At 64.0% G+C, this 24,342-nt stretch overlaps 3 protein-coding genes across 5 annotated transcripts; 1 reads left to right on the top strand and 2 right to left on the bottom strand.

Annotated features, from left to right (window-relative positions):
• The first annotated feature begins 2,676 nt into the window (after positions 1–2,676).
• On the top strand, positions 2,677–9,055 carry GAL3ST1 (galactose-3-O-sulfotransferase 1). Its single transcript, XM_065646582.1, has 3 exons — positions 2,677–2,809; positions 6,054–6,187; positions 7,515–9,055. The coding sequence occupies exons 2-3, from the start codon at positions 6,063–6,065 to the stop codon at positions 8,662–8,664; spliced, it is 1,275 nt and encodes a 424-aa protein (XP_065502654.1). The 5' UTR covers positions 2,677–2,809; positions 6,054–6,062; the 3' UTR covers positions 8,665–9,055.
• A 5,916-nt stretch (positions 9,056–14,971) lies between these two features.
• Positions 14,972–17,033, bottom strand: MTFP1 (mitochondrial fission process 1). The gene is made up of 4 exons (XM_065646646.1): positions 16,906–17,033; positions 15,894–16,021; positions 15,595–15,827; positions 14,972–15,188 (listed from the first exon to the last, which is right to left on the bottom strand). Exons 1-4 carry the CDS (start codon positions 16,955–16,957, stop codon positions 15,113–15,115), a joined length of 489 nt encoding a protein of 162 aa, XP_065502718.1. The 5' UTR covers positions 16,958–17,033; the 3' UTR covers positions 14,972–15,112.
• Positions 17,034–17,351: 318 nt separating this feature from the next.
• On the bottom strand, positions 17,352–21,900 carry SEC14L2 (SEC14 like lipid binding 2). Of its 3 annotated transcripts, none has more exons than XM_065646622.1 (12): positions 21,829–21,900; positions 20,417–20,492; positions 20,268–20,311; positions 20,028–20,087; positions 19,767–19,955; positions 19,346–19,441; positions 19,026–19,086; positions 18,867–18,950; positions 18,574–18,680; positions 18,354–18,493; positions 18,086–18,255; positions 17,352–17,729 (listed from the first exon to the last, which is right to left on the bottom strand). In XM_065646622.1, the coding sequence occupies exons 1-12, from the start codon at positions 21,880–21,882 to the stop codon at positions 17,578–17,580; spliced, it is 1,233 nt and encodes a 410-aa protein (XP_065502694.1). In that variant the 5' UTR covers positions 21,883–21,900; the 3' UTR covers positions 17,352–17,577. The 3 variants fall into 3 exon arrangements, with proteins under 3 accessions (XP_065502694.1, XP_065502696.1, XP_065502697.1); XM_065646624.1 differs by having other exon boundaries at positions 19,767–19,835; XM_065646625.1 differs by lacking the exon at positions 21,829–21,900 and adding an exon at positions 21,084–21,164.
• Positions 21,901–24,342: the final 2,442 nt, after the last annotated feature.

Here is a 24,342-nt window from a genome sequence, read left to right as displayed (position 1 = left end):
TTCCAGGGTGAATCCAGGCAAGGGGATGGAAAAGCGAGCAGCTGGAGCCAGAGCAGGTGGCAGAGCCAGGCCTGTTATTTAATTTGGTGTTGTGGTTATTTCACGCAGTGGCCATTACCTGTGACAAATGGGCCCGGTGGGGCAGGGGGAAGCGATGGGCGATAAATCCCAGGTGTGACTCCAGACAGGGCTGGGTGCAACTGGAAACACGTTGGGTAAGGGCTGGGGGGGCTGCGCATCCACCGCACGCTCGGGGCGTTTTGCTGCCCTGAGAAGGGACAAGTCTCCTGTCCCCATCCCACCAGCAGCCACTGCCTCCCCAGGGGCAGGGGGGCTCGTCCCAGTGCTGATGTTTGGGGAGCACGTACTTGTGCTTGCTTGTGCTCACTTGCACGCTCGCTTGCTTCTCTCTGCTGCCCACAGCCAGTCTGGCTGTAATTCCGAGGAGCCAGATGGGATTGTCCAGGGCTGGGGGCATTGGGGGGTCTCCGTCCCAGGAGAGCAGGGACACGCCAGTGGGGCCAGCGCCTGCGGGGAAGCGGTTCCTTGTCCCTCACCTTGCGATGACAGAGAGCATTCTGGCTTTTCTCGTCCCCCAGCACCAGTCGGGGCTGCCCGGGGGTTGCGCAGGTTGACCCCGGGGTGGGAACCGGTCGCGAAAAGGCCGCGCAGGACATGTCAGCTGCTGTGATGGGGCAGTACCTGCCTGCCCAGCGCCCCGCTTGGTCACCCCGAGCCCTGTGGGGAGGAGCTCTGAACCCCAAACGCCTCCGTCATGGACGGAGACTCTGGTGGGTACTGGGCACAGCTCAGGGTGCCCTGTGGTAGCGCTGCCAGCAGAGCTCCAGGGCGCTGGATGCCAGCGCAGCCGCCGCTCAGTGGCTGCCTGAGCAAGCGCCCCGGGGCCATCACCGCCTTCAGCGGCAGAGAGCCGGCCTGGAGGGCAGCGGGGAGCACCAAGGCTGGGGCTGGTGCACCGTGGCCCCTTTTCTGCCCCACCGTGGGGTGCCAGGTGGTGCCGAGCCCTCCTGCTGCAGCCAGGGAACCCGCTTGTCCCACTGAGCACAGCCACATCGTGGCAGGATGGGACCGTGCGGGCAGCGACACCCCTCAGGCCGCTGTAGATGGGGTGCATGGGGAACCCCAAAGTCCTGGCACAGCTGGTGGGACCAAGAATCACAGAATCACAGAAGGGTTTGTGTTGAAGGGCCCTTCCCAGCTCCCCCAGTGCCCCCCCTGCCATGAGCAGGGACATCTGCACCAGCTCAGGTTGCTCAGAGCCCCGTCCAGCCTGGCCTGGGATGTCTCCAGGGATGGGGTGTCACGGTTGAGACGGACAAACGACATAGACCAAGTTCTTCCAGGATGAAAGCAGTAGATGCCATTTATTGCCACAAGTGCGTTTTCATACAGTTTTACCAATTCATGTGTCTCTTCGCTATTGGTTACAAGTTACAGCAGTAACATCTCATTGGCTAATTTCGCTATCACCAGTGTTACTCTTCTACTCCCTTCTCTCTCACGGGTACACCTTAATATCTCCGGATACCCCTTTACTCCCATCTTTCTCACGGGCAGGCTTTAATATCTTCAAGGCTAATTTCTGTTCCCACGCCCTCCGTCAGGGAACCCACGGACCCACCGTAGTCCCCCACAATGGGGCATCCACCGCCTCTCTGGACAACCCGGGCCAGTGTGTCTCATAATAAAAAAATTTCTCCCTCCTGTCCATCCTGGATCTCCTCTCATTTACTTTAAAACCATCACCTCTTGTCCTATCACAACAAGCCCTGCTAAAAAATCTGTCCCCATCTTTCTTATCGGCCGCTTTTAAAAACTTTTAAGTAAGAAAAGGAGAAAAAGGCCGGTGGCAGCACGGTGGTGCCGTGATTATCGTGCTGAGGGTGGGGAAGCGCCGATATTGCTGCCGCTAGGGCCATAAAAGCCATTTCGCTATGGCGGCAGCGGGGCGGGGGCGGCTGCGGGCAGGGGAGCCGGCAGACGCTGCCGGGACGCGCGGGGAGCGGGCGGCCGGGTCAGGGTGCGGGGCTGAGCCCCCCACAGCGCTCCCACCCCGAGGTGAGCCCAGGCACGGGACGTGACAGCCCGGCCAGGAACGTCCCACGGGAGGAGGATGGTGGCTCGTGAGAACTGGCCCCATGGGGCAGAGAGGAGCTGATGCCACTGCCGAGGGACAGCCAACGTGAGGGACAGCCATCGTGAGGGACAGCCATCGTGAGGGACAGCCACCGTCACCCGCCGTCTCGCTCCCACCCCGCGGGGGCCGGCTGGGGGGCCAGGCCGGGCCGGGGGCTGGCGGTGCAGGGGAGCGGAGGGGCTGGGCCGGGGCCCGCGGTGACAATGTCCCCGTTGAGGCTGTCGCCGCAGATGGAGACAAACGTCCCTGTTGTTCTGGGCGCTGGCAGGCAGCGGGCAGGCAGGGGCTGAATGGCCCCTCTGTGCTGCCGGCAGTGGGTGGGGAGACGAGTGCCCGGGGTGGCAGCGGGCGCTGGGCCTGGCCCGGCTGTCCCGGGGAGCCGGGCGGTGCCCGGCCACAGCCCTGCATCACACCGAAGCCACTCTCATTCCTCCCTGTTTTTTCCCTTCGCCAGGCCGGTGACGCACGGCTGGGACCCCGGTGATGCCGTAGAGGCCGTGGCTGCTGGGAGGCTTTGGAAACGCCGGTGTTCACGGGGAGCTGCCCGGGACCAGCGTGTTCCATGTCGGAGCAGCGCCGGCCCCCCTGCCCCGCACCAGCCCCGCAGAGGAGAGGCCCGGCTTGCCCGGAGCAGCTTCAACAGAGGAAAAGGTGATTTCTGGGGGGCTTCGGGGCATTGCGGGGGGCAGATCTATGGGGCAGGGTGGCAGCGGCATGTGGGGCAGGTGTTTGCACCCACGGGGGGTGCGCAAGGGGGACAGGGCCGTAGGAGTGACGGTGCCTGTGTGAAATCGGGCACATGCAGAACAGGTTGTGCCCGCGGGCTGGCGGGGGCAGGAGGAGCAAGCGGCTGGTGGATGTGCCTCGTGCCCAGCGGCTACGGGGGTCTGGCCATAAAGGAAACGGCTCCTATAGGGAAACCCCAAAAGAGCGCTCGGGGATGTCCCCAGGGACGTGGGGAGCTGCTGGGACACGGGGACAGGGCTGCAGGGCCCTGTCGCCTGGGCCATCGCGGGGGTGGCCCGTGGGGAGATGGCCAGCGCGGCCGTGTCCTGCGGCTGGGAATTCGCACCGGCCGGCTGAGGGCTGGCTCCACGGCTGCCCCACGCTAATGGGAGCCCCAGGACAAATGCCGTGATTGCCGCGGTTCTCCCAGCCAGCTATTAATGATTAAGCCACTCACTTCAAACAAAGTCAATAGAGCAGCTGGGTTGGGACTTGTTTGCAGAAACAGCCCAGGAGCCAGCCAGGGTGGAGCGAGACATCCTCTCGCCATCCCAGGGCGGAGCGAGACATCCTCTCGCCATCCCGGAGTGCGGGGCTGGGTGCCGGGGGGATGGTGGGGTCCTCCGCCGCGCCGGGAACCGAGAGGTGGGTTAATGGCGCGGGCTCGCTCGCTTTGGCAAGGTCAGTGCTGGCACTGTGCCCCATGGCGCAGCGGCAAGGCCGGCACGGAGCAGTGGGATGCAGCTTCGCCCCCAGCCGGCAACGCCCATGCAGGCAGGTGGCCCCTCCAGCACTACCAGGCTCTCACCGGTGGTGTTTCCAGGTGGTGCCAACACTGGCGCTGCGGATGGTGACTGCAGCACAGTCACAGCCATGGCTTAAAACCAAACCCTGGCAGTTCCCAGGCATGTGAAACCCTCTGGGCTTCACACCTGTGCTGCAATTTTGGTGTAGGTTTGGAGCCACCTGTTCCCCCCATGGTTACCCTGCACACCCCGTATCCCCCCGGTCCTGCCGCGTTTGGCAGGGGCTCAGAAAACCGGCTGGGAAGAGGCTGGATGCAGCCAGCTCTGCCTGGCCTGGCCAGCCCTGCTGCAGGGCAGGGGGAGCGCTGGGCATGCTTGTGGGGTGTCACCAGGCGCCAACCCCATCGGCATCCCCAGCTGCTGCACCGGGTGCCGGGCAAGCGGTGCCCAGCGCCCGGCCGCAGCCCCAAGCTCCGGTTGCATTTTCCATTCATTATTCATCGAGCTGGAAATCTCAGCAGCAGGAGGTGACCTGGAGGGGCTGGAGAGAGAGGGAGGCAGGCAGGAGCAGCAGCCCCGGGCTCGCCGTGCCCCGGGCACCCTTGCGCTGGCCGGGTAACTTCTCTGCTTGGGGTTCAACTTAGAAATCCGGGGGAGTCTTTGCTACGTGGGGGTCGGGGGGACTAAAATGTGTCTGGGTGTAAACCGCAGCTCTCCCAGCCGGGATTTAATCTCTGGATTATCCACTGGAGCGCAGGAGGCTCAGAGGGGTGATGCTGTGGCAGGCACGGGGAGCTGTGGGGTATTTCTGCGGTGTTTTCAGGACGCGGGCAGCCTGGGCTGGAGGACGCCCAGGAGCCAGAGCGGTGCTGGGGCAGCCGGAGCGAGCAGGAGCTGGCGGGGGGGATGCTGCTCCCACAGCCGCTAAATGGGAGTGCAGGGCTGGGGGGGCGGCCCGGGTCTCTGCCCTCCAGCTCGGGGGGTGCTCCCAGTCGCTGGGCTCTGCTCGCAGCCCCCGGCAGCAGGTGCCGCCGTCACGGGTGGCGCATCCCCCTGTCCTGCCGCAGAGGACAGCCCTGCTGCAATGCGGTGGCTGGAGTGCCGGAGCTGCCGGTGCCCCCCGCGTCCCCGGCCTGCGGCAAGCAGCGGTGGCAGGTGGCCGGGCAGGTGCTGCCGGGGGACACGGGGGCTGCAGGGGGACAGCGGCACCGGGGGAGGCGGGCACGGGGGGGCAATGGGGCTGGGGGCAGGGACAGAGAGGGGGCTGCCTGTGGAGGGGCTGTGTGTGTGTGCGCACATGAGTGTGCATGTGTGTGCATGCATGAGCACACATAGACATGCATGTATATCTGTGTCCTTGTGCATACATGGGCACACAGGAGGATGTATAGATGTATGTATATATATGTGTCTGTATCCCTGTGTGTGCAGAGTGGGGCGTGTGTGTGTGTGCGTGCACGTGTCTGTGTCCTTGGGGGGGTTCATGAGTGCATACGTGAGTGTGTGTGTGTCCCCATGCATGCATGTGGGTGTACGAACCTGCACAGAGGTGTGTGTGTGCATGCACACGCAGGAAACTGCACAGACATGTGTCAGTGTGCCCTGTGTGTGTGCACACCTGGGTGTGCATGGATATGTGTGTCCCTATGTGTGTGTGCATGTGTGCACATGCCCACTGGCTGTGTGCATGCATGCGTGTGTGCAATTGTGCACGCACGTATGTGGATGTATATGCCATTGCACGTGGGTGCCATCCCGCCCTGGACCCCCTTTGTCCAGCAGGTCTCTGTCCCCCTGTCCCCACCCTGAGCCACCCAGAGGTGCGGGTGCCCAGGGCGGTGAAGCCACCAGCCCCCCTGCAGCCAGTGCTGCTGGAGGGGCCAGGGGACATGGGCACAGCTGCACTGGACAGGTGTCACAGCACCAGCACATCCCCAGCTGATGTGGCTCCTGGTCCAGCCTGGAGATTTCCTTGGGAAAAGGGATCCTGGCTGCCCTTGGGAAGCTCCCGCCCATGTCGGTGATTTTTCGGTGCTGGGGGCTGCCGGTGCTGCCTGGCAGAGGGTGCCCGCCCCGCAGCCACAGTGCCCTGTGGCACAGTTCCTTCCTCCTCCCATTCCCAGCCCCACGGCTGCTCCAACAGCCTTTGGCTTGCACCAGGGAATCGCTCAAGGCAGGCAAAGGGTGCGCAGGGCAGGCAGAGCTGCTGCTCTTTGGCCACACATCCGTTGTGCCCGCGGCCAAGGACACACCTGGCGCTGGCTCACCTCTCTCCTGGCAGTGCCAACACCAAAAAGCCCAGTGAGATGCTTCCTGGGATGTCCCTGTGCCTTATTTGCCTCTCATTTGCGTCACACTGTCCCCCTGGTCCCCGCTTACTCACTCCAGTGCTAATGGCTCTCCTCTCCTCTCGCTGGACACAGGTGACCAGGATGCTGCACCATGGGAAGCCCTGGAGGTCCATGTGCAAGGGGCTCGTCCTGGGGACCCTCCTGACCAGCTTCATGCTGCTGCTCTACTCCTATGCCGTCCCCCCACTGCAAGTCAGCGTCACAGAGTGAGTGTGGGGTCCCTGGGTGTCCCCTGGCAGCTTGGCCACCCCATTTCACACCGGGCACCCCCAGACGAGGGTGCCGGGACTTTTCAGGCTCTGGTGGCTTCACATCGGGATGTCTCCTTCCTACAGACTCCTGTTGGAGACTGCGCCCTGTCCATTGGCTGGGAGAGTATGGGAACCCCAGCTCCCTGGGGGTCTGGGGACACTCACCCCAGGGATATCCACTGCAAAATGGCAGCTGATGCTCAGCTCCTGGATGGTGGAGAAGATGAGGAGGCGCAGGAGACCCCCTGCCCACTGCAGCTTCGTGTCCCCTGGTGTCCCCTGAGAGAAGGAGAAGTGTCACAGGAGACATTCCCCAGCAGCCAGGAGCCATGAGCAGGGCCCAGGCAGTTTTTTGGATGCTCTTTATCAAGGGCTTGTCCTTCCAGAGCGATCAGAGCGCTGCCACATGTGAATTCTCGCCCACAGAGATGATCACGGGTGGGTTCAAAGCTCCCTGCTGCCTGTCACGGCAAAAGCCAGGTCTCAGCAGGGCTCAGCTCCCGGCCATCCCTCCCAGCAGTGAGTCTGTCACTGGGTTTATAACCGATCCACCCACTGTTGTTTCATAAGCAACATGATGACTCGTGTGTTATCAAGGATCAGCTTTCCAACTTCATTAAAGGTGTCCAAAGTCACTCGATGCTGTGGTCTCTGTTCCCTGCTCCGGGCATCTCAGATAACGCACACGTTATTCTCGGTGCCTCCCGAGGGCCCGCAGGGCCACGCGCTGGAATTATGTCCTTATTTGCTGGAATGCTGGATCCTCCAGGTGCCTGGAGCTTTGGCCATGGAGCTTGTCTCGATGCACATCTCAGCGTCACCTGCTCCAGGGCCACGACAGCTGTGCCCATGGGGAGGGCTGGGAATGCCCTGCTCGGGCTGTGCTGAGCAGCTGGTAGGCACTGACCACCATGAAGACCCCCATAGTGGCATGTCCTTGGTGGCTGGGGTTGTCCAGGGGGTGGACAAGCTTGGTTTGGTGACTCGGACGTGCAGCTGATGTTGGGGGGCTCATGGGGACAGTGGGCTTTGCTCTGCTTGTCGAGGGGCTCCGGCCAGGTGGGTGTCCCAGTCCCATTGGGCACACAGCTAGGGGTGAAGAGGGCTCTGCCCAAAGCCCAGCTTGTTTCTGCCAGGAAGCCCAGGGGGTGCTGGGGGCAAGAACCCATCCCTGGTGTGAGCACCCGTCCCCAGGTCCAGCTCCTCCAGGAAGGACAACGGCCAAGCCTTCCTGGTGGCCGAGCTGCCCTCACCACCCTGTCCTGTCTCTTCTCCCCACCAGGATCCCCGTCTCCTCCTCCTGCTCCTCCTACCCGGCCCCCACCAAGGTGCCAGCAGCAGCCAATGGCACAGGCAGCCCCTCAGGACGGAGCTGCCTGCCCAAGCGGAACATCATGTTCATGAAGACCCACAAGACGGCCAGCAGCACCATCCTCAACATCCTTTTCCGCTTCGGTGAGAAGCATCACTTGAAATTTGCCTTCCCCAACGGCCGCAATGACTTCTACTACCCCTCCTACTTTGAGCGCAGCCAGGTGCAGCACTACCGGCCAGGCGCCTGCTTCAACATCATCTGCAACCACATGCGCTTCCACTACGAGGAGGTGCGCAAGCTCCTGCCAGCGGACACCACCTTCGTGACGGTGCTGCGGGACCCTGCCTACCTCTTCGAGTCCTCCTTCCACTACTTTGGGCGCGTCATCCCCCTCACCTGGAAGCTGACGGGGGAGGACAAGCTGGCTGAGTTCCTCCGGGCCCCCTGGCACTACTACGACCCCAACGGGTTCAACGCTCACTACCTCCAAAACCTCCTCTTCTTTGACCTGGGCTACGACAACAACATGAACGCCAACAGCCCGCTGGTGGAGGAGCACATCCAGGAGATAGATCGCCGGTTCCACCTTGTCATGTTGCTCGAGTACTTTGACGAATCCCTGGTGCTGCTGAAGGACCTGCTGTGCTGGCAGCTGGAGGATGTCCTCTACTTCAAGCTCAACGCCCGCAAGGGTTCCACAGTCTCCCGCCTGACACCAGAGCTCTACGAGAAGGCCACCTTCTGGAACCTCATCGACGCCAAGCTCTACCGCTATTTTAATGCCACCTTCTGGCGTAAAGTGGAGGCCTACGGGAGGGAGCGGATGGCCAAGGACGTGGCCGAGCTGCGGCGGGAGAATGAGAAGATGAAAAGCATCTGCATCGATGGGGGACACGCCGTGGATGCCAGCGCCATCCAAGAGTCCTCCATGCAGCCCTGGCAGCCGCTGGGGGAGAAGTCCATTCTGGGCTACAACCTGAAGAAGAAGATCAACAAGAAGCACCAGAAGCTATGCCGGAAGATGCTGACGCCCGAAATCCAGTACCTGACTGACCTGGGGGTCAACCTCTGGATCACCAAGCTGTGGAGCCGCGTGCGGGACTTTCTGAAGTGGTAGGGGCCAGCAGGTGCCCCACTCCCTCAAGGAAGAACCAGGTGCTTTTCCTTTTTCTTACTCATGGTGTCTGTTGGTTGGATATGAGCAGAACTGACTGGAGGCTCCGGCACCTGGGAACAGTCAGGGGGACCAGGGAGATCGTCCGTCACCCTCCTGCTGAGTCCCCACTTGAGCAGGAGCCTGTGGGGTGGAGAGCAGAGCCTGCGAGGGGTCAAGGACTGGGGGCTTGGAGGTGTTTTTCTCCAGCAGGATCTACTTCTTCCTTCCCCACAGAAAGATATTCATGAAGGATGCGGCCTCGTCACGGCAGGAGAAGGATGTCCATCCCCACGCCATGGGCCAGGCAGCACAGTCAGGGACATGTCGGGCGGTGGGAACAGGGAGTTCTCCCTGCCCGGGGTGGGCAGAGCTGCTGGCAGGGAGCCCGTGCGCCCACAGGCTCCTCGAATCTCCCCGTTCCCCCTGAGCCCTGGTCTGGGGCTGTGTGCCTGCTCCAGCAGGCCCCAGCTCATGGGTGCAATGAGTGCAGCACGTCCTCAGCCTTCCAGCAGCCCCTGGCAGGCCAGGACGTGCAGCCAGCTGGGACACGGCAGTGGCTGCTGCACTTGGGTTTGGAGAATGGGAAACCCACCCCAAACCCCAGCATTTACCAACGGGCTCGTGTTCCCTGTGGTTGAAGGGTGTCCATGCAGCAGGTCCCCTCCCAGCCCCCATCATCCCAGTTAGAGGTCTCCACGGCCCCGGTCCCCACAAGGGACATCCCGGGAGGCCCACGGAGTCTGGTGAGAACTGGCATGGTGGGGGAGATGGGGAGAGGGTCCGGCGGCTGCTGTCCCGGTGACGCCATCCCCCGGGCACGGGGGGGATTCAGGGACAGGGGTGCATCCCTCCCCCTGTGCAGGGGACAGCCCTTGGTGTCCCGGCCGGGCTGGATGACACTGGCAACGCCGCGTCTTGCCGTGAGCGGCCCTGGCCGGGCAAGGAGGTGGCTGAGCCTCCCCACATGGAGGGATCCCCGCTGGCCCCCCAGCCTGTATTCTGCTCCCTTTGTAAAGACCAGAAATAAAAAAGCTGTTCTAGTTTTGTAAGATAATGGTACATTGGGCAGTTTTTAATAGAAGGATGGTCCAGCCGGTCTCATCCATCTGCTTCTTCTCCAGCACAGATGCTCTGCTGGTCTCTGCTCCCCCTGGGGATGGATCCTGCCCTGTCTGGGGGTCCTGGCAGCCCCTGGGGGTGGGAACCCCCGTGTCCCCCAGGCAGTGCTGAGAAACGAGACCCCCGGGGTGATTGGGGCACCTGGGTCTGTCCCCACCGTTGCTGGAGCCGCCTGCGCTGCCGGGTGCTGCCGTGAGACCTCTGGGGTCTGCAGGTGCCACCAGGAAGGTCTGCGGGTTTTGCAGGGACATCGGACCCTCGGGACAGCCATCACGGGTGACACGACTCACTTGTGTCACGAGGTTCCAGCTCCACTGCTGGCAGGTGTATCCCATGGTCAGGGTGGCCTGGGATGGTACTGGGGTGGACGTGAGCCCTGATGGCTGGTCCAGAACCACCACTGGGGCCACCAAGTCAACTGTACAAGGTGCTGCCCATGGTCACCAGGACAGGCACTGGGGACACAGCCCAGGCCTTGTCCCTGAGGCCCACAGCTGCCTCCCATGACATGCTGAGGTATTCTGCTGGGAACAGGTGCCAAATCCCATCCTGGCCACCAGCTTCCTCTGAAGATGGGAGGATGGAAAACCCAAAGCAGGACCGTAATGGGACCAATGGAGCACTGGGGACCAGCACTGTGTGGTGGGACCAGGGTCACACATGGGACCATGACTGAGTGGTGGCATCAGATCTGCCTGGTGGGACTAGGACCATGTGTAGGACTGGGGCAGGGACCATGATGGGACCAGGGTCATGTTGTTGGACCAGGACTGTGTGGTGGGACCGATATCATGAGATGGGACCAGGAGCATCTGTAGGACCAAGCCCAAGTGGTGAGACCAGACCATGTGGTGCAACTGCAACCAGGGCAAAGTGGTTGGACCAGGACTCCATGCAGGACCAAAACTATGTGGTGGGACTGATAGGACAGGAACTGATGGTGGGACTGGGACAGTGTGTAGGACCAGCCCCACATGTGGAACTGCAGAGAAAATCAAGCAAATCCCCAAACCCAGTAGCTCCAGCTGGGGCCCGTTGGCTCCAGCCTGGTCTTTAAGGGTCCTCAGGTGCTGGAGTTATTGTTGGCTGAGGATGGGGCTGCACTGGTGGGTGCTGGTGTGTGGGGCTGTGCTGGAGGTGGCAGGTGAGTGGGGCTGGGACCCCCTGGCTGCTCCCCTTGGTGTCCCCACTGGTTGTACTGGGGAGGGGGTGGTGGTGCCCATGTCTGGTGCTGGTTCCTGGTGTCCTCCTGGACTTGGTGGCCCAGGTCCTAGAACCTTCCTGAAATGGCTCCTGTGCTCAGCGGTGTGGTGCAGGGGGACTTGCCAGGAGCTCCCAGTGTCCCCAGTCCCAGCAGGTCTGTGAGGACCTGGTTTGGGGTGGGAGGGGATTGAGACACTGGTGGCTGCTGGCAATGGTCTCCCACCCCACGAGCAGCTCCTGGTCCCTCTCTGACCCTGGCTGGGGAATGCTCCCAGGTGTGCCTGGGGCTGGGGACACTTAATCTTGCATTTTAGGGGAGTTGTGGAGACCCTTGTGGAGCACCCCCCGCCCCCCCCAGCACCTACCACCACAGTGGGCCCATGCCAGATCCTTATGAGGAGTGGCTGAGGGACCTGGGGGGTTCAGCCTGGAGAACAGAAGCTGAGGGGAGACCTTCTGATCTCTGAACTGCCTGAAATGAGCTTGGAGCCAGGGGGGGTCGGGCTCTGCTCCCCAGGAACAAGCGCCAGGACCAGAGGAAACGGCCTCAAGTTGCGCCAGGGGAGGCTGAGGTTGGATGTGAGGAACAATTTCTTCCCCAAAGGGCTGTGGGGCATTGGAACAGGCTGCCCAGGGCAGTGCTGGAGTCACCATTCCTGGAGGGGTTGGACAGACGGAGATGAGGTTCTCAGGACATGGGGCAGTGCCAGGGCTGGGGAACGGTTGGACTCAATGATCTTGAGGGGCTTTTCCAGCCAAAATGATTCTGTGATTCTATCCTGGCCACCAAGACCAGGAGAGGTCCTGGCTGGGGTTGTGCAGCTCAATGTCCCCAAACCCCACTGAGCTCCTCAGTGCTCTCCCCTCCTTGTGCTGTGTCCACCTGCCCCTCATGAGTCCTGGGGACATCTGATGACCGGGATGTCCTCACTTGGACATGCTGTTCCATGCTCAGTCCCTCTGGCTAAATCCTCCCCTTGCTGCAGGGACCACCATGGCTCCAGCCACCTCGCTGTCCTCCGGTCGCACAGTGGTGGCTTCAGTGGTGTCCTCAGGCCTGGGGACAAGGGCAGTGGCCCCAGGGTTTGTTGCTGCCACCATGCCTGGAGGGGCTCATGTTCACCCCTGCCCTGAGGAGCCCAGCGTGAACTTCACCTTGAGGCTCCTGGATGGTGAGTGCTCTGGGTCTTGTGTTGGGCACCAGCTTTGGGGGATGAGATCACAGGATGGGTCCAGCTGAAGTCCCTGGGCTTGAGCAGCAGCACCCAGTGCCTTCTCCTGAGTGGCCTCAGCACAAGGATCCACCAGAAGGTGGTCACTGCTGCAGGGTCACCCCTCCTAGTGTTGTGGAGGGTGTTGGGCTTCAAATGGTGGTGCTTTGAGATGTTGCCCATCCTGCTTGACTCTATGAGTTGGAGTCAATGATCCTGAGGGTCTCTTCCAACCAAAATGATTCTATGATCTGCTTTTTGGGGTCTGCTGCCCCTGTCAGCCTGACGGGTGATGTGGCCCCTCTCGGTTCCATGGTGGGTTGGGGACCAGGGAGGTGCTGTAGCTCTGGAGAGCAGGTGGGGACACCAGGCTGGGGTGACAAAGCCGGGACAGCTCTGGGCTTCCAGGGGTGGGCTCTGAAGTGGGCGAGCTGCAGGTGGGCGCTCACCTTGCAGGGGCAGAGGCAAAGACACCCATGGGTCATGGTCTAGGATGTGTCTGATGTCCCTGTCTGTGGTGGGATGGGCTCGGGGGTGTCACGCTGAGCCCACCCTCCCTTCTCCTTCAGGGGACACGGAGAAGCCACTGGTGCTCAGCCCCGGCTCTGCCATCCACCTGCAGGCCAGGGTGGACTTTGGTGCTGGCACCTCGCTGAAGATCTCGCTGGAGCAGTGCTACGGGACCCGCGCAGGACGGCCGGGACGCTTCAGGAGGGTCTTCATGGTGGTCAACAGCCACGGGTCCGTGCCTGGGGGGCGGGAGGTGGAGAACCCTGCTCCGGGCACCCTGAGGTCCTGCAAGACATCCTGAAGGGGAGGGATATCTGTGGCCTGGAGACAGCCCGGGCATGTCCCCATGTCACTGTCCTGCCCCAGGTGCCTGCACGGGCAGAATCTGGGAAACGTGTCTGTCCAGCACCGGAGCGGGGGGTCTGTCCTGCAGCTCACCATCGCAGTCCCTGCGCTGGAGGAGGAGCTGGAGAAGGAGGAGGTGAGGTTGTGCTGATGTCCTCTCTGGTGGGATGGGTGACCTGGGGCTCCCAACGCACCGTCCCCCCCCGGGGCTTCCTGCTCCCCACTGGGGTGGTGCAACCTACAGGGGTGGGTGGGAGCAGAGCGGAGTCCCCAAGAAGGACGTGCTGGTGACACTTCCTGCCCGGGGCTGGTGTCTCGGCAGGTCTACGTGCACTGTCTGCTCACGGCGTGGGGCCCTGCACGGGGACACGCTGACAGGTCCTGCTTCTACAGCCAAGCCACGGCCAGGTGAGCTCAGCCCTGGCATGGGCACCCCAATCCCAGCACCCATGGGTGCTGTGGGACCAGTCACTGGGCAAGGGGACCTATCTGGGGGACCAAGCCACCCCACTGTGGTCTGGACACCAATTCTCCTGTGGCAGCAAGGTGACGACACCACAGGTCCCAGCTCCCTCCAGGCGCAGATGAATTGGGGACGCGCTTGGTGTCCCCTGGGGGACATCTCTGGGGTGACTGAGACCTGCCAGGCTGGAGGAACCTGCTGACATGGCATCATGTGGGTCTTGGGGTGGAGGTTGGGGACCTCCAGACCCCTCCCCGCCAGCTCTGTCCTCTCCTCCCAGCTGGCACAATGCAGAGGACCCTTCCTGGAGTGCCCTGTGCCACTGCTGTGACACCGGCTGTCCCCCTGGTGACACCCTCCTTGGAGAGCCGCCAGGTACTGGGGCTGGGCTGTGGTGCCCCTGCAGGGTTTTGGGGTCTTGGGGGGGGTCCTGGGGCTGGGACAGGCCATGTTCTCCTGCAGCCTTCCCAGGAGAGGGGACACTCCACCGGGAGACAGTTGGGCCATTGCTGGTGCAGAAGGAGAAGGTGCCGTGGTATGAAGGTGAGTGGACAACTCCAACCACCACCCCATGGCTCCAAACCCACCATCCCAGGTGCCAAAGCCACCCCTGAGCCCCCCGCTTTGGTGTTTTTTGGCGTACCTAGGGCCGTGCCGCACGGTGAAGAGGTTCCTGCTGGCCGGGCTGGCCCTGCTGGGCAGTGCCCTGGTGGCAGCCGCGCTGGCGGGGGGGCTGCTGGCGCTGGCCGCGGTCGCCTGGCGCGCGGGCAGACGGCGGACACGGCGGCGGGCAAGGCGACAGTGTCCCTTCCAGGCCGAGCTGCAGAGCGTGGTGCGGGCCCTGGTCCCCAGGGAGCTGGAGACGGGGGCTGAGGTGGGACCAGACCACGGCAGCCTGGCACGGGGCTCGGCGTGAGCCCGTAACCCCCCTCCTCACCAATAAATGTGGTGTTCTTTTCTCTAAAGCTTCTCGGGGCGGTACCGTGTGGGTGTGACCGTGGGCTAGGGACACGTCACCACACCTGGAAGCCACATCTCCTGGTGGCACCTCCTAGGGGTACCTCCTGGTACCAGGAGATGCCACCAGCTGTGGCTTCCAGACGTGGTGACGTGTCCCCAGCCCCTGGTGCTGGAGTCTCCTGGCTGAGGGGATGTGGGTCTCTAGAGACACCGCTGAAGGTCCTGGCCATGGTGGCAGCTCCTTGGGGACAGGCCCAGGGATGTCCCATGGGGCTGTGGAGGGATGGAGGGGTTCCAGCTGGGACCTGGTGGGGTGATCGGGGCTGCTCATCCCAGGGTGGAGATGCCCATAGGGTGCAGAGCCTGGGGGCTGACACCTGGTTGGATTCACGTGTCACCTCAGGAGAGGACATGGCAGTGGGTCCCCACCAGCTCTGGCAACACCCAGCACACAGGGTCAAGCTTGAAATGGTTTATTGGGACCAGCCATGGGGCAGGGTGGCCACTCTGGGGCCGTCACCTGAGTGAGGGGTCACAGTAGATGGGTCACAGCACCCTTAAGTCAGCAGCGTGCCTCAGTTTCCCCACAGCAGGGGGCTCAGTGTGGGGCTGGGGGCTCTCCTGGCGCCCCGTAGAGCTTGCGGAGGCTGGAGTCCATCAGGAAATCCACGGTCCTGGGAAAGGACAGGGGTATGCTTAATTGGTCATGACAGGGAGGAGGGGCTGGAGCTGTCCCCAATCCCCCTGGGACCCTGTCCCTAATGTCACCGAGGCCCCAGCCCTCCCAAAACCAGGCTTAGCACAGCCTCACCTCACTAATCCCAGCTCAGCACCAGCTCCTGCTAATTCCATCCCTGTGGGGCCACGTCCTGGCCAGACCCCAGCAAAGCCCCTCTGGGGTGAGGACCCCCCTGCCTCTGGGTCACCCCATGTCCTCCCATATCCCCCCTGCCCCTAGGTCACCTTGTGCTCCCCCACCCAGTCCCAAGCCCATATTGGGACCAGTTCCCCTGGGAGGAGAAGCGCTCCAGCCCAGGGATGTGGGGATGGGGTAGTGGTACCCACATGTTCCCCCCCTACCTGTCGATGGGGGTGATGATGAAGGGGATGGCGGCCAGCCCCAGGGCCGTGGTGGTCCAGCGGCGCAGGGGCAGCGGCCAGCGGGTGAGGGTGCCCAGCAGGGCCAGCGAGGCGGCGCAGAGGCGGTTGATGGTGAAGCCGGGGATGGCCACCGAGGCCAGGCCCTGCCACACGAAGGTGTCCACCACGGCCACCCCCACCCGCGTGGGCTGCGCGGGGTCCTGTGCGTGGGCCTGAGGGGACAGGGGGGTCAGCGTGGGGGGGAGCAGCTGGGGGGCTGGGGAGGGGGCGACACTCACAGCAGCAGCTTTGCGGCCCTTGTCGATGGCGTCGGCGGTCACGTAGGCGGTGGCCACGCCGTAGCTGGCCCACACCACCGACACCGGCACCAGCGGGCGGAATGACTCGCCCACCTCGTTGGCGTAACCTGGGGGTTGGGGGGGTCAGTGGGAATGGAGACTGGCTGTGTCCCTGTGTCCCACCCCGGGGTGTCCCCATGTTCCCTCCAGCATGTCCCCATGGCACCAGCAGTGGGGATGGACCCTGCACAGGGGGGTTTGGAGCAGCCAGGTCACCTTGGACCCCACTGCCACCAGGACAGCCAGGCTGCTGGTGACAGTGCCCGGTGCTGGTGCCCCTTGCCAGCGCGCGGTGCCGATACCCGGTATCGGTGCTGTCTGGTGTCAGTGCCTGGTGCGCGGTACTGACACCTGGGATGCGGTGCTGGTGCCCAGTATCGGTGCTGTCATCCGGCACAGTGTGCAGTACCAACGCCTGGTGTGCAGTGCTGGTATCCAGTACCGGTACCCGGTGTTGGTGCTGGGTATCAATACCCCGTAACCGGTGCAGCGCCCAAGGACAAGTGTCAGCACCAGTGCGTGCTGCCGGTACCCGGTGCGGTGCCCAGTGTCACTGTCTGGTAACGGGTGCCAGTGCCCGGTGTCAGTCTCCGGTGCCCAGTACCTGACACAGTGCCCAGTACACGGTGCGGTACCCGGTGTCAGTTACCCAGAGCCGCTGCCCGCTACCCGACCCTGTGCCCGCTGTCAGTACCCGGTGTCAGTGCCCGGCGCCCAGCCCAGTGCCCGCTGTCAGTGCCCGGCGCGGTGCCCGGTGTCAGTGCCCGGTGCCTGGCCCAGTGCCCGCTGTCATGCCCGGTGTCAGTGCCCGGCGCGGTGCCCGGTGCCTGGCCCAGTGCCCGCTGTCAGTGCCCGCTGTCAGTGCCCGGTGCCCGCTGTCGGTGCCCGGCGCGGTGCCCGCTGTCAGTGCCCGGTGCGCTGCCCGCCGCCGGCGCCCGGTGCCGCTGCTCACCCAGGTACCGGACCCACGTGTCCCGGTACAGGTCGGGCTCCTCCGCCCCCATGGCGCGCGCTCCCGCCGCCGCCGCACGAGCGCGCCCCGCCCCCGAGCGTGCGTCACCAAACCCCGCCCCGCGGCGCGCGCCCCGCGCAGGGCGGAAACCGCCGGGAGCGGCCTCTGCCCGGCTCAGAGATGGCGGCTGGGGGGGGCGGGGCCTGGCTGCGCACGTGACCCGGCGGCGGGGCCGCTCGCGAGGCGCTGTGTCACCTGTGGTCACGTGGGCGGGGCGTGGCGGGCAGCGGGGGGTGGTTGTGGGGCCGGTGGTGAGGTTGGAGGGGGCAGCGGGGCTGGTTGTGGGGCTGGAGGGGGCAGCAAGGCTGGTTATGGCACCTGCTGACCCACAGGGGCTGGTTATGGGGCTGGGAAACAAAAACCTGAGGAGACCCACCTCGGTCCATCTTTTTACTCCCCCCGCCCCACGCAGCAGCGGGGCACACGGGACCCACATATAAGGCACAGAGAGGGGGGACCCCGGGCGCTCCAGCCCCTCCGGCCCCACTCAGTCGGCCCTTGGTCCATGCGCTCGGGGGGCTCAGCCCCTTTCTCCATCCTCCCGGCCATCCTGGGGGCACAAGCAGCCGCCTGCCCAGCTGTGGGGTCCCCTGCGGGCTGGGGGGGCCGTGGCTAGGGGCTGTGGCTGAGGGCCACCTCACCCAGCCTGTCCCCCAGCTGCTGGATCTGCTGAGCGGAGGAGGCGTCGGGCAGCAGCACCTGGACGCTGTAGCTCACCCGCTTGGCGTGGAGGTAACTGTAGGTGTTGTCAAAGCGCAGGACGTCTGCAGGAATCAGAATCACAGAACAGTTTGGGTAGGAGGGACCTTCCCAGCTCCCCCAGTGCCCCCCCTGCCATGAGCAGGGACATCTGCACCAGCTCAGGTTGCTCAGAGCCCCGTCCAGCCTGGCCTGGGATGTCTCCAGGGATGGTTCAGCCACCACCTCTCTGGCCAACCTGGGCCAGGCTCTCACCACCCTCAGGGCAACAATTCCTTCCTCATGTCCAGCCTGAATCTCCCTCCTTTAGTTTAAAACCATCACCCCTTGTCCTATCACAACAGGCCCTGCTCAAAGTCTGTCCCCATCAAGAAGATGGTGGAGGGACACAGGGAGCCCCTGGGGAAGGGGGTGCACTCACAGATGCCGGGGGTGGAGCAGGTGAGGGACCCGTCCTCAGGCACCATGTGTGCGTTGTAGCGCTGGTTGGGGAACACCTCGGTCATCTCGCCCGCCCGCTGCCGCTCCCCCACCTTGGTCTTCAGGTACACCCCGAAACCCACGTCGGCCCCCTCTGACCTGAACTGCCACCTGTGCCGGGAAAAGAGCCAGCAGGGTCCTATGGGGGGGCTGGGGACACCCACCAGTGTTGTCCCATGTCCCCGCATGGCGTGGAGCCCCCTCCTCACCGGAGGACACAGCCGGGGAAGAGGATCTCATACTCGAGCTGGTGGGACGAGCCGCGGTTGACCACCACCACGTGCTCGTACTGCTGCGTCAGCTGGTCCCGCACGTAGTAGTGCTGGGGCACATCCCCCCCGTAGTTGATCTGGAAGGGGACGGAGACGGACGTGGGCAGGGGGGAACCACCCGTGCAGCCCCGAGGAACCCGGCGGGGGGTTCTCCTACCTTGCTGGAGCACTTGGGGTCCCCGTCGGGGTCCGTCAGGGTGCCCCCGTACTCCACCGGGATCTGCTCGGGGTCAACGTACTGCTGCAGGACCTCCTTCCAGTTGGCTGGGAGAGTGAGGACAGCAGGGTTCGGGGGGGCTGGGACACCTGCGGGGACCCCCAGCCCAGCCAGGGACGCCCCCCCAGGGCTGAGGTCTCATCCTTGGGTGGGACAACAACAGAGGGGGGCGTGACGCCCCATTTCCACCGCACCCCCCAGCCAGGGCTGCCCCGGGAGGGGTCAGGACTCACATCCCAGCACCATGACCTTCTTGCGGGTGTCCTCGCTCAGGAGGTGCTTGACCAGGTTGTAGGCCACGGGGAAGATCTTGGGGGCTGCGGGGGGATGGGGGGCATTAGGGTGGGGGTCAGCACCCGGCGGGGGGAGTGGGACCCCAGGGCCGAACTCACCCTTGATGATAAACAGGCGCTTGAGGGAGTCGGGGTAATTCTCCTCAAACATGGACAGGACCTGCGGGATGGGGACAGCTTCATGTCACCCTCCCGTCCCACATACACACCCATATACGTCCCACAGTATGGGGGGAGCACGGCAGGACACGGGCTGGGACCCCCACCCCAAAACACTGCGGGGGGTGCGGGGCACTGGCAGGGACTTGCTCTTGCATCATCCCTCGGGGCCATGAGTCAGCCCAAATCCCTGTGTCACCGTGTCACTGCAGCAGCCTGGGGACAGGCACATCTCGTCCGGGGAAGCGGGGGCAGCTCACCTCCCCGTAGGTGTCTATGGCCGGTTTCCAGAGGTGCTTCAAGCCCAGGCCCTCGCAGTCATACACCATCAGCACCGTCTCGATCTTCTTCCCCAGCTGGGATGGGAGGACGGGGGGGCTCAGGTGGCACCTGTCCCCTGCAGGGACCCCGGGACAGGGGGCTCCCGGCCAGCCCCGGGGGTGGGCTGGTCCCCAACAGGCTGATCCCCCCCAGCCAGAGCCTCCTCCCAGGTGTTGGTGTAGGGAGAAGGGACATTGCAGCTGGTGTGGGGCTGGGACAGGGACACGGGCTGGGGACAGCAGGGATGCGGGCTGGGGGGTGGAATGGCCGTTGGGTGGTGGGGATGGACCAGACACGGGGCTGGCAGGGACATGGGCTGGGGGGGACAATGGGGAGATGGGCTGGGGAGCAGGCACCGACCTTCTGGCTCTGGCGCTCGCACTCGCGCCGCAGCATCTCGCAGTCGCGGAACTTGTACTTAAGCAGGTCCTGCTTGGAGGCGGAGAAGAGCAGCCCCTTGGCGTCCAGCGGCCCCACGATGTCGTACCAGATGGGGCTGCCCTCCCGGTCGTAGCCGCACATCCCCCCCGCCATGTACTTCCTGATCACCTGCGGGAGTGCAGGGGGGTCAGGGGGACGATCCCCTGCAGGGACACCCATCCCGGGGCTGGGGTCACCCACCTCGGGGGCCTCCCAGGCGATGATGTTGTTGGCATCCATGTGCTTCCGTACCTCGACATGCTGCGGGGGGCGGGCACAGCGAGCCGGTGTGAGGGGTTTTGGGATGGGATGGGATGGGGTGCACCCCAGGGGCAGGTCATCGGGAGAGAGACGGGGTGGTGGCCCATGGCACATTGTCCCATCCCCAGATGACAACTGGGAGCTTGGGGGGTTTCCTCCAAAAAGCGGGGGCCCTCTCACCTTGCGGAGCATCGCCTCTGCCTTGGGCAGGTCGAAGCAGCGCGCTGCAAGAGAGCGGAGAGCTCAGCCCCCGCCAGTGTCCCCAACTCTGCAGCCCCCCCAGGGGGTCTTCCAGCGCCCCCTCCATGTGTCCCCCACCCCGGGGTTACCTCGGAGCCATTTCAGGAGGAAATAGTCGTCCTGGGAGGGCAGGGAGGGCAGCACGTCCTGCAGGTTCTCCCGAAACTGCGAGAAGAGGGACCATCGGCAAGGCGGTCCCCGCTCCCATGCTGCGGGTGCTGCCCACCCCCGTGGAGCAAAATCCCCAGGGCTGGAGATTTGTCCCCTGCTGCCTCCCCCCCCGCCAAAAAAACCCCAACATCCCAGCCAGGACTTTTTTTCAGGAGACAAGGGACACCCCTCACCCGTCGCTGGCACCCGTGGAGTGGGCAGAGCTGTGACAAGCGGCCAGTCTCTGCTCTCCCCCTGGCAGGGGACTGTCCCCAAGCCACTTGCCTTGCACAAGGGCACAAGTGGGGCTGTCACCTGCCCGGCTCCCCCGCAGGGAGGGTCCTGCCAGCCACCCTCGCCCTGCAGGGACCAGGGGACCAGTCACCCCTCTGCCATCACCAGTGGCATCCTCGGGATGCAGCCGGTCACCAGGCGGCCACCACATGTCCCCTTGCTCCAGTGACACACCAGCGAGTCACAGCCCGGCAATCCTGGAGCAGGCAGGAGGATGCCAGGGTGCAGAACCGGGGGGATTTGGGGGTCCCAGGGCACCCCCAGCACATGGCCCCACTCGCCCTGGCCGGGCTGCAGCCCAAATCTCCGTACCAGTCTCGGACCTTCCTTTAATGAGGCTGATTAGATTATCTCCCACTGAATTTAGGTGTAATTAAACCCGGGATTAGCTTCTTCACCCTGAGGAAAACAAGGTGCTGGCAGACAGGTTTTACAGCTCGCCGTTCCTGCCTGGCCATTGCCGCCTTGGCACCGGGAGGGTTTCGGCTCCTGCCCCCTGGCCCCCAGAGCCGCGGGGTCATTGCCTGTGCCTGGAGTTTGGTTTGGGGTGGAAAAGCAGTGATAAGATAAAGTCGCCAGCGTTGCCCTTTCAGCTGGGTGGAATAAACCGGGGTAAAGTCTGGCAGCCCCGCGAGGTGCCCAGGGAGGCGTTGGAGGTGGCACTGGGTGGCATGGGTGGCATGGCCACCCCAGTGGGTGACCGCTGGGTCAGCCGGACACCCCCGGCCCCGCAAACCCCGCAATGGGACAGGAGGGTCCCCGGCCACCAGCGGGATGGATAGGAGAGGGATGAGGGGTCACCGGTGCCCGGTCCCGCAGGTCCTCCGGTGGGACAGTCCATGAGGTGACACCCCCGGGACCCACCCGGGACGCCGGCAGCACCACGGCGGGGGCTCAGCCCGTGGGTCCGGGCTCCGGGGGTGGGTGCTGGAGGCAGCGGGAGCAGCCGGGGCCGGCACCGGGGGGCGATGCCCATCGCCGCGGATGCCGGAGCGCATCGGGGCGGCCCCGGCAGCCCGGCCCCGCTCCCCCCGCCGGCATCCCCGCTCCGCCTCACCTGGGCCAGCGTCTCCGCCTGCCGCGGGCTGAGCTCCCCGACGCGGCCGCTCATGGTGCCCGGGCCCGGCGGGGGGACGCGCCGCCTCCGAGGCGGCCGAGCCGGCCGCAGGTTGCGGAGGCCCCGGAGCGCCTCCCCCGCCCCGCCCCGCCCGGCCGGCCCGGCCCCTGCCCGGCCTTGGCCCCCGCCCGCCGCCCCCCGGCCGGCCAGTCAGCGCCCCGGGGGGGCGGGTTTGGGGAGACTTGGGGACGTGGGGGGGGCGGCGGGTATAGGGGTATTGGGGAGTATAAGGGGTATTGGGGGGCGTAAGGGGTATGGGGGCTATAGGGGGTACTGGGGGAGTATAAGGGATATGGTAACTATAGGGGGTATTGGGGGGGGTACAGGAGTTATGAGGGCTATAGGGGATATTGGGGAGGTATAAGGGGTATGGGGGCTGTAGGGGGTATTGGGGAGATGTGTGGACTATAGGGGATATTGAGGGGGGTATAGGGGGTATGTGGACTATAGGGGATATTGGGGGGGGTATAGGAGGTATAGGTGCCATAGGGGATAGTGGGGAGGTATAAGGGGTATGCGGGCTACAGAGGGTATTGGGGGGGTATAATGTTTTTGGAGCTATAGGGGGTATGTGGGCTATAGGGGTATGGGGGCTTTGTGGGCTATAAGGGGCGGGGGAATATGGGGGCATGGGGTGACTTGGGGGGCACAGGGGGTACAGGGGCTATAGGTGGTATGGGGAGTATAGAGGGTCTTGGGAGGATATGGGGGGTGGGGGGCTGTGGAGGGTGTAGAGGCTATGGGGGCACAGGGAGACTTGAGGGGCCTAGGAGGTATTGCGGGGTATAAGGGATGTTGGGGGGTATGGGGTCTATAAAGGAGGATTGGGGGACATGTGTGGTATGGGGGAGTGCGGGGCACAGCGGTTATGGAGGCTATGGGGTGTCTTTGGGCTATAGGGGATATTGAGGAAGTACGGGGGCATGGGGGGCATATGGGTATGGGGGCTATGGGAGTGTGGGGGCATGGGGGGTCTTGAGAGTATAGGGGTTATTGGGGAGGTATACGGAGCGTGGGGGCATAGGAGGCATGGTGGCAGAGGAGGGTTATTGAGGGTATAGGGGTTGTGTGGGTATGGGGGCTTAGGGGGCACAGGGGTTGTTGGGGTGGTATAGGGGGTATGGGGAACAGGGGGGTTATGGGGCTTATAGGGAGGCAGAGGGAGTATGGGAGGACATGAGTGGTATGGGAGACATAGGGAGCATGGGGGGCATGGGGGCACAGGGGGACCGGGAGGCATAGAGGGTATTGGGGTGGTATAGGGGGCATGGGGGGCAGTGGGTTATGGGGCATATAGGGAGGGACAAGGAGTATGGAGAGTATAGGGGGAATGGGGTATGGGGGGACTGTGGGGGTACAGGGGGGACATGGGGGTATGGGGAGCATGGGAGGACACGGGTATGAGGGAGACATGGGACAGGAGTGGGAAATGGTGATGTGGGGGCAGGTGACAGGGACAGGGGACAAATGGGGACAAGGACAGTGGGCAGAGGTGGGAGCAGGGATGGGAGGTGGAGCAGGGACAGGGGGCAGGGGACAGGACAGGACAGGGACTGGAGGCGGGGACAGGGTGACAGCTCAGGCCCAGGGACTGGGGGAGAGGGACAAAGGACTGAGGCAGGATCAGGGCACTGGGGACAGGGGACAGGGCAGAGGCGCCAGGGACACCGGGCTCAGCCTCCCACTGCCAGTTCACACAGCAGCCCTCACTCCCTGGGAGAGGGGACGTACCTGAGGGAACCCCAGCTGGGGAGGGCCCAGCACCCACAGACCTGTGCTGGTTTGGGTCCCCAGAAGGGGAAGGTTCCCCTGTCCCCACTGTCCCCTCCCACGAGTGCTGTGTATGTCCCATGGGGCTGCGGGTGACACAGGGAGCTGTGCATGTCACATGGAGCCACCTGTGTCCCATGGAGCCATATGTATCCCATGGAGTCAAATGTGTCCCATGGAGCCATGAATGTCCCGTGGAGTCATATGTGTCCCACAGAGCCACCTGTGTCCCACGGAGCCACTTGTGTCCCACGGAGCCATGGATGTTCCATGGATGTCCTGTGATACCATCTGTGGACCGTGGAGCCATGGACACCCCATGGAGCTGCACACATCCCATGGGGACATCTGTGTCACATGGCCCTATGGATGTCCCATATGTCTCTGTGCATGTGTCCCATGGATCCATCCATACCCCACAGACCTGGGATGTCCCACAGAGCCATTCACATCCCATGTGTGCCCCATGATGCCAGTCCCACAGATGTGTCCCCTCTGCGGGGCAGCGCTCCTGGCAGCCGCTCCCCACGCTCCCATTTTGGGCTCCTCCCCCAAAGCTGTGCAGGACGCCCCCTCGGTGACCACATCTCCTGAGCTGTCCCCAGCGCTGGCCGGGCTGGCAGGCTGTTGGTCATGGCACAGCCGGACCCACAGCAATCGGGATGTTTTGCCACGCGGTTAAAC

This window comes from Caloenas nicobarica, chromosome 16 (genome assembly GCF_036013445.1).
Source record: "Caloenas nicobarica isolate bCalNic1 chromosome 16, bCalNic1.hap1, whole genome shotgun sequence".
Lineage (NCBI taxonomy): Eukaryota > Metazoa > Chordata > Aves > Columbiformes > Columbidae > Caloenas > Caloenas nicobarica.
Note: the sequence above shows the minus strand (reverse complement) of the source record. Positions and strands in the feature narration are given on the sequence as shown.